This window comes from Chrysochloris asiatica, unplaced genomic scaffold (assembly GCF_000296735.1).
Source record: "Chrysochloris asiatica unplaced genomic scaffold, ChrAsi1.0 scaffold00007, whole genome shotgun sequence".
NCBI classification, from domain to species: Eukaryota; Metazoa; Chordata; class Mammalia; order Afrosoricida; family Chrysochloridae; genus Chrysochloris; species Chrysochloris asiatica.
In genome coordinates, this window is record NW_006408525.1 from 9,114,021 (window position 1) to 9,123,411 (window position 9,391).

Here is a 9,391-nt window from a genome sequence, read left to right on the forward strand (position 1 = left end):
ATATATAGGCTGTAAAGACAACCATTAATATAGTACAGTGTACAGGTAACAGTTATGAAACTTCCTAGCCATAACCATACACCTTGAGGATCAAATATCTTGGGGATACCATGGCCAATTAGTACAACACGGTCCACAAAGATGATGCTCTACATCCTAGTTTAGTAAACAGTGACTGGGGTCTAAAAGTTTCTGAGTGGCCAGCCAAGATTTAACTATTAGTTTCTCTTCATCCAGAGCAAAGAGTTACGGGTAAAGAAAATCAAGGCTGCAAAGAAATAATTAGTCAAAGGACTACTGAACTGTGTGAACCCCAGCCTTCACAATTCTGAGACCAGAAGAAGTAGATGGTGCCCAGGTACCACTGCTGACCACTCCAAAAGAGATCACAATCCTGTATAGAGTGGGAGAAAAATATAGAACAAAACTCAAAATCATACAAAGGACCAGGCTTACTGGTCTGATAGACTGGTGGAAGCTCCAAGACTGTGGATCTTTAAACCTGGAACTGAATTCACCTGAATGACAGATCTATAAAGTGAATAATAACACCTGGAAGGTGAACACTCCTTAGAACAATCAATCAAAAGGAAAGTAAGTGCACAAGGCAGAAGGAAGTAGAAAGAAGGACCAAGAGAAATGACAAACACAGGAAGAAGTGCCAAGAGTGCCATTATATTGTGGGGACTGCAATTACTGTCACAAAACAGGAAGAGTTACTGAAATGGAAAACCAATTTGTTCTGTAAACTTTCACCCAAATCACAATAAATAAGAAGAAAAAAAATTTTTCCTGACTGAAGTAAACAAATTAACTTGCCTAAGGACTTCTTTTTTCTTTTCTTTTAAAATCCTCAACTCAAAAGGAAGAACAGAATTCTAAATGAAATTAAGTGATGATTTAAGAATTATGTTTCCAAAAACACAAAGGTAATTAAATTCTTATCTTAGATTTTTATTTAGCACTTGAAGAAAGCAATAATTAAAAAAGAAAATATATTTGTTTTGCTATTTAAAAAAATGCATTCTTACCAGATAAAGCAGAAAGGTGTGTAGCCCTGTTCCAAGTCCAACAGAAGACAAAATTCCTAAGCCTATCCAGTAGGCATACAAAAGAAATTGTTTCTCTATGCGTTGCACATACTGAAAAACAAAAGTGTCGGGGGAGAAAAAAAATCAGAATTTTCTAAACAGAATTGTGGTATTTAAAAACTGCAAAATCAAAATCAAACTTTCAATTAGGAAGGAGAAATTAAAATAAAAAACCTATTGAAGAGGCCTTCATTAACATGAAGTAGCAGAGACAGGAAAAACTGTGTCTAACTGGAATAAAGATTTTGTTTCTAGATTTTACAGTTATACTATTGTGCTGACATTTATATGATAAAAGGAAATCACTAAAAAGAAAACTAAGAATAAAAAATATAAAGAAACAATTGAAAAGTTAGAAAACTTTGCTTAAGAATTAAACAAGACAATACACAGTTAAAAGAGGAGGCAGTTATTTACATTATGGTTGTAAATAGAATACATTCTTGGCTATCCAAGTGAAAAAGGGAATAAAATGGGTTTTTTTTGTATATTCATGACAAACATGTTTTCAAACAGGAGCAAAGCTAAAGAAGCCAGATGTCCACTGGAGACAGTATTACTGGAAGAACTACATATTTATTTCTAGATTCTAGCTTTGGTAAGTAAAATCAGCAAGCCAGCTCATTGCAAATTCTTACTAGCAAACATAGATTTCTTTAAAATAAAGAAAAGAAATGCATTTAAAACTTCAAATAAAATTCTGGTTTGAGGTAAACTGCTTTAAAATAGGAAACTGATCATTTTAGAACTATTTGTTACTAGAATACATTGATGCTTTGCTATTTTAACAAAAGATGCTGATAAAAAGTATTCTGTACTTTTAGACTATAGAAAAAACAGCTCTGTTTAGCATAGTGGTTACAAATTGGGCTGCTAATCTCGAGGTCATCAGTTCAAAATTACTGGTCGTTCTATGGGAGAAAGATGAGGCTCTAAGTAGCCTCAGAAACCCTATGCAGGGTTGCTAAGAGTCGCAACTGACTCCACAGCACAATGCCTCCTCCACCACTATAGAACACAGGGAAATACACTTGTTCTTTTGACATGAAGATACCAGTCATAAAATTAAAACATAAAGCCAAGCCTAAATATGCTGAAGGTAGAAATTCTATGAAATTCACAATAGTTCAATTTTAAAACTATTTGGAACTAGGAAAGGTACAAGAATAGAAAGTGAGTTGCTGAACCTCTTACCTGTTGATGAGCTCCTTCAACATAATACGTAGCTATAAGCACAGCAAGCAGCAGTAAAAAAGATACCACAATGCTTTGACGATGCCATAATCTAAAAAATAAATGAAAATAAATTTGTAAATCAAGAAATACCTTGCAGTCCCATTTTCAGGACTCATTACTCTCAAAACAAATTTTTATTGAAGCAGTTAAGTCACCTAGACCAGCAATAAAATCAGTTCTTTCTAGGCTAACCTTTCAACACTTTTGTATGTAGTGTATGTAACAGGCTGGCCTTTGGAGGGAGGGAGAGCAGAGGAAGGCTAATGGAAGGTACAAGGGCATAGAACCCAAATATCTTATCATAAAGCTCACCGATCAATCCTTTACACCAAGACCCATCTTAGTTACACCACAATCTCTAATTTGGAGAAGCATTATAGTGTAATAAAAAAGAACACTGGCCTTTATGCCAGAGCCCCTTAATTATTGTACTTTGCATAAATCTTATCTTTAAAACAATAATAATCATATACCTAGTTTACTTTCTTTATAGATCTACTGAAAGCATAAATGAGCTGAAAAATGTTACAAAATGCTGTATGAACTCCTGGAAGGGCAATCTGGAAAATGATAAGGCATGTAAAAGTTCAACTTGCTCTTTATGATATTTGAAACAGCACTTATATATACTACATTTAATTGAACACACGTCTATGGCACAGACCTTTCATTATTAGCTGAAACTATCAGTAAAAGTGCCACGTATCCTGAACCTTGTCCTGATCAAGAATTAGTATAATTAATGTACACAGGCCTGATCTTTCCTGAAGATAAAACCTAGAGAAAGCTCATTTTCAATGTTCATTTTTGCATAAAAGATTCAATATTACACGTTGGTTGACTCTAACAATCCAGTAAGCAGATAACAATACTTTTCCCTAAGTCATTCGGATGAAAATGTTAGCAGGAAGTGGGACACAGTTGAGGTATTTTTAAGATAGTAAAGAAAGTTTGTATAACAGACAGGTAATTTAAGATTTTTTACTTTGAGGTCCATTCCTTCAAGATTATTAGGATTTCCAGGAAAAAATACTGCAAGGTAACGAGTGGCTGTCTCCACAGGACAATATTCTGCCTTTCTTCCCGATCCCTCCTCTTCTTCTCATTCACTGAAGAGGGATCTGCAAAACAACAGTATAAAAGTCAAAACAGAATTCTTACTATCCTGGTGTAGTGCTGTAGGATAAGCACTAGACTGCTAACCATGAGGTCTGTGGTTTAAACCCACAAACCACTCCTAGGAAACCCTATACAGGGGTGCTAAAAGTCTGAACCAATTCTAAGGCATTTAACAACAACTATGCTCATTCTTCCTAGTCAAAATTCATCCACCTTTCTGCATTGGAAAGACCACATATAAATCTCAAATGTTAAAATGTGACTTACATGGAAGTTAAAACAGTTCAAGTACTAATTTAAGATTATCCTTTCTCTAGAGGCAACCCTTAGAACACAATTCTAATTAATTCATACAGTTGGTCTGTTACAAGTATACTTGAAATCTGAAGTAGAAATCTAAGAATTGTGGTGTGTGCCCATAACTTAAGTCTCCATGGCAATTAATTAATCTGTTTATCTGCTTACTTTTCCATTTCTGTTAGTGGCAATCTTGCAGGTTATTATTATTGTCGGTAGTATTAAAGAGGGAAGATACAATGAACTAGTGCTTAGATGTATACTGGATAACAGAGTTTCACCCATGTCTAAGCTAACTACTAACATCATGTCCTAGAGTTCCGCAAGAGGCAACTAGTCCAGATTCAGCAACACCTAATAGCTTAGAAAGGAGATGAAGTATTATAATTGCTATTTTAAAATCAGTTATCTAGAGAACAACTGAGGCCAAAACAAGACGGTTATGTTAGCCACTTTCCTGAACCAACAACTAAAGTATGGTACACTTATACAGTGCAATACCATGTGGCCATAAAGACAACAACATAATAAAGTTCTTTAAGCAGTTATAGCACAATCTCCAAGAAATATTAAGTAAAAAGTACAGAAGAGTAAGTTGTCATTCAGTAGTAACTGTCAAGTCAGTAGTAACTCACAGTGATCCTATATAGATAGGGTTTCTGAGGCTGAAATCTTTATGAGAGTCGAAAACCTAATTTTTCTCCAAGAGCAAATGATAGAAGAGTCCAGTGTTTATCATACACAAGAGTAAGGATGACCTGCTAATTCAGTGAAACCTGTTAGCTAGAATTAACCAGACTGTTGTTTTTCCAGGTTTTGCATGTTTTCTGCCTTTAACAAGGTATATAGTCTTATCGCTTTTTTCTATCTGTGGAAGTTATATGAAATTTCCTTCTCTGACAGATTTCTGTCTTTCAGAGGTTCCAGATTCTGGAGGTTTTATTGTATTACTATAAAATACAGGGGTGAGGGAAGAATTAGAATATATGAGGGTAAGTGAAAAAAAAAAAAAAAAATGCTACTAGGGTACCAACACTCTTGGATTTATGCCAAATAAAATGTGTTTAAACATGTCTCTGTGATCAGTGGATGGGTGCCACCGGTTCTCTCAGTAATACACATGTCTCTGTCTTCTTGTTGCTGTTTTTGTTAGGTACCATTGAGTTGGTTCTGATTAATAATGACCCTGTATAGGATTTTTGAGGTTATAAATCTTTTTGGGCACAGAAAGCCTCTTTCTTCTGCTTTGTTTTCTTAGGGTGTCTTAAAAAAAAAAAAAAAGTTCAGTGAAACCTGACTTCTGAGAGGATCTGCTGGGACAGTTAAATTCAAAGCATAAGATGTCAGCTCAAAAGATTATGACAACTTATTTTTTTTAACTTTTTATTGTGAATTGAGTGATAGTTTACATGGGAGAATATCAGCTTTACATCCATCCTATCGTATTCCATTTCACTGTAATGATTACAATCCCCTCCATGCATCATAATTCAACAGCATTTGCTTTCATTCCCTGTTGTTTTTTTTTTTGATGTATACCGAAGCACTCAGGAATATACAACCACTCAAACAACCAAAGGTCACACCCCACAAGCCAGCTCCCTAGCCATCAGCACACAGTCCCTCTCCCTCCCTGAGTCCAGAGTCCCCAACTGCTCAATGGCTCCATGTCATCATCTCTGCCTCCATCTCTGGTGTCACTGTTTCTCTGGATAGGGTCCCACATTCCCCTCTTCTCCCTTGATGGTCCCATTGTCCTCTGCTCCTGAACTGCAAGACCAACCACTCCCCTCCTTTTGTTACAAACATCTACCTTTACATCTGCAACACTCACAATCAGTCCTGATAACAATTATTCACTATTGAACCGCAAGAGTCTTATCCCCATCTTCTTTCACTAGCCCTGTCCAGACAGATTGGAAACCACTCAGTGGAAATTCTACCTTCCCCCATACCCTCTGAAACTAGGCTCCCTCTTGAAAGCTTGTAAGCCAGTCACATGCCTTTGTATCACCCCCATTTTGGATAACCAATGTCTAAGTTGCCCATACCTGACAACCCTGTGTACCGAGGGTGTGGGAATGATCTTCGCTGTAAAGATTCGTTCCCTCTTTTGAGGTACTACATCCATAAGTATAGGTCAAATTCATCAAATTGCACCAGATTACTCTATTTTTCCTTTTCTTTCTTCCTTTAGTGGAGCCTGGTCATCCAGCCATTGAAGCCAGGTTAAATGGGTGCTACCTACAAGTATGGGTGTTCTTGTGCATCTCCCCTCATTTCACATATGCTGGAAGCTTCACTCTCTGCTCTAGTCCTCTATGGCCATGTCCCTGTCCCTGAGTCCAGGAGTCCTCAGGTCTCACCATACTGCTGGCCAACCAAGTCTCAATCGGGGTGGACAGGAGTCTGTTGAACATGGTCGAACTTAGCTCATAATTTCATTGCTGTTTTTCCCCTACTTTCCCTTATTGGTAGAACAACGTGGTCACCAGTAAGACCACATACCTGCTCATGTATTCCCCTTGAGTCTCAGTCTTCGAAGGGGGTTGGCCCTGAAGGGACTTGATTGCTTGCTGCTTGCCTTGATGGCTTCCCGGTGAACAACTTGCTTGTTCTCATAGTAGTCAATCAATATGGTGGTGGTGGTTATGTGCCGTGGAGTCAGTTCTGCCTCATAGCAACCCTGTACAGAGTTTCCAAGGCTGTCAATCTTTACGGGAGGAGAAAGACTAATCTTTCTCCCATGGAACAGCTGGTAGTTTCAAACTGCTGACCTTGCAGTTCTCAGCCCGATTCGTAACCACAATGCTACCAGAGAGCTCCTTAGTCAATGTATGACGACTGTTTTTGGGACACCTTGATAGATTTTCTCCAAGGACATAGGATGACCATAGGAACTTATTATGAAGAAGTTTTCAGAAAATTGAAAACTACACTGGTGAGAAAAAAGTCAGGAAAGTTGTACCAGGGAATGTTTTCCTATCATATCATGACAACGCACCTACTCATTCTTTGAGAGTAGCAAAGGCTGTCCTATAAGAATTCTGGTGAGAAACCTTATCTCATCACCCTACAAGCAATGATCTTGCTCCTTCAGAATTTTTTTTTGTTCCCCAAATTCAAAGACATTAAAAAAGGACATGATTTGAGTTCCATGAGGAAGCCAAACTGCTATTTTGACATGCTGTAAATTAAAGCACACAGAATTCTCCAGGGAAGAGTTAGAGGAGAAATGGCAACGCCACCTTCTGAAGCATATTGACCTAGATGGAGGATATGATGAGAAACAGTAGGTTCACATTTTGATATTTCTGTTCAATAAAGGTATCTATGATTTTGTGGTAATACTTTTTGAAGAAAACATAATGCAAAAAATCTCTCAATGGATGGAAGTATGGAGAGAGAGGGAAAATTATTCATGAGCTAGAAGGTTGTTAACATAGGTGACAGGGCAGGCAATATACACAACAAGAGGGAGGTTAGTAGAGGAAAGATAAAGGTAGTAGATAAAGTATCCCTCTAGGAGATGGATTGACACAGTGGCAGTAGCAATGGGCTCAAATGGAGAAATTGTGAAGATGGCCCAGGATTGGGCAGTGTTTTGTTCTGTTGTGCATAGGGTCACTGTAAGTCGGAACTGACTGGTACACACTTAACAATATTATTTACAGATGCTTATTCCTGGGTGTTCAATTGTATGATTTACTGTTCAATATACTACCGAATTTGTAAAGATACTGATAACAAAAGGCAAAAATAATGAAAACTTAGAAGAAGAAAAAAAAAAGATATTGGACTTATATCAAAATAGAAACCATTGTCAGTCAGGGACAATCTCTAAAGTATTTGCATTTTATTTCAATGAAAAGTATATCCTTTAAATTAGTAGATCTCCTTCCAAGACATTATACTTCACCTGTAAAGTTTCCATTATGCTGTTCCTTGTTCATTGCTACACGTCTCTGGTCACAGTTTTTTCCATTCTCTGCCATTTCATAGATCAGCAACTCTTGAGGAGCTAAAAAAGTAGGATGGGGAAAAAAAGTCACATATTACATATTCATGCTTTGCATCTATATGTAAATAAATAAAATTGAATACAGGAATAACATGGCGTAACAATTCACGTGCTATCTGTATCATGTGTTCACACTTGATTTTTTTTTTTATATAACCAAGATTTGAACAGTATAGAATTCTTCTTTAAAAATAAATTGTTGTTGTTGTTCAGATTAGATGCAGAACATACACCAATCCAACAATTTCTACATGTACAACCTAGACATTGACTACATTCTTCCGATTATGCCTTTTCTGAATTGTCCCTCCTGATTAACATATACCACCTACACCAAACCTTCTAGTTAATTCCAATTTATAGCAATCGTACAAGACTGAGTAGAAATGTTATAAAGAGTTGCCAATGCTGTAAAGGTTTACTGAAGAAGACTGCCTCATGTTTCTTCAGTGGAGCAGCTGATGTGTTCAAACCGCCAACTTTTTGTTTAGTAGCTTAATACCTGCAATACCAGAACTCCATAATACGTATTTTACGATTTAAGCTCCTAGTGTGGTACTGTAGGATAAGCGCTGGACAGCTAACTGCAAAGTGGTTCAAACCTACCAACTAGTCTTCTGTATGAGTAGGAACAACTTTGATGGCACTTAACAATAACAACAAACTTCCTATTTAATCTTTGAAGTTGCGGTTGTCAATGTGGTATTGTAAAATCAGCATTACTAACCAACGGTTGGTAGTTCAAACCCATCAGCCACTCCTTGGAAACACTATGTTGTTGCTGTTGCTATGGCCTTAGAGTCAATTCCGACCTAGTCATAGTGACCCTGCATAGGGTTTCCAAGGAGCAGCTGGTAAGCCTGAACCTCTGACCTTGCAATTCAAACCAATATTGCAGTCCAGCGCATTAACCCACAGCATCTCACCAGGAGTCCTGGAGACTCTATACAGGGCAGCTATGAGTCAGAACTGACTGGGAGACACTTAACAACAGTATAGCCATAACTAGCTTCATCTTGTAAGGAGGAAGGTCATTAGAACTAACCTCTACATTACAGCAGTTAAAACACCAATCAGAAATAAAGAAACTGACTTCAGGAAAAAGATGGCGGATCGGGTGGAAGTGTAGTGCCGAGCTCTGCCGAGAACAACACAGAATACAGGGCCAAGAAGGCTCAGTGAATGGTCCCAGTACTCTGAACCACATATAAATGAATATTTAGAAGGTTGAAGACTTACAGCTGGGGAGTTTGTGGCAGAAGCAAGAAATCCATTGCTACCTGGTTTGGGATGCTCAGCTGCTCTAGGAGCCACCATTTTGTGTGGGGCCAAGCGGGGAAAGGATCAGAGCAGCCACGGACACCTGACAGAGCCTCAGAGATAGAGGTGTGCACATTCTTTTTTTTGGTATCTTTTCATTGGTCCCTTGCTGTCTGCGTACCTTCATTCTGGTAACTATAGGGGTACCTGAGCTACTGGATACTCCAGCCCCACCCTTGGAGGGTTCTACTATGCATGTGCGTAGATCTCCTCGAAATTTAAAGAGACAGCATCCACTTAAAACCAAACGACCGACAGATACTGAGCCCAAGAGCAGGCCTTGAACTTTTCTTGTTTGCTTTTTGTT

General features: G+C 37.8%; 1 protein-coding gene across 3 annotated transcripts in view; it reads right to left on the reverse strand.

Moving 5' to 3' along the window:
- VMP1 (vacuole membrane protein 1) overlaps window positions 1–9,391 on the reverse strand; it is a 190,839-nt gene that overhangs the window by 147,849 nt on the left and 33,599 nt on the right. Inside the window, exons 2-5 of one of the 3 annotated variants that reach the window (XM_006832370.1) lie at window positions 7,663–7,764; window positions 3,313–3,448; window positions 2,286–2,376; window positions 1,032–1,142 (exon numbers count right to left, since the gene is read on the reverse strand). In XM_006832370.1, coding sequence (XP_006832433.1) covers window positions 1,032–1,142; window positions 2,286–2,376; window positions 3,313–3,448; window positions 7,663–7,738 — 414 coding nt within the window. In that variant the 5' untranslated portion in view covers window positions 7,739–7,764. Of the gene's footprint in view, window positions 1–1,031; window positions 1,143–2,285; window positions 2,377–3,312; window positions 3,449–7,662; window positions 7,765–9,391 lie in introns of those variants that run through there. The other 2 variants (XM_006832371.1, XM_006832372.1) reach the window with 2 other exon arrangements.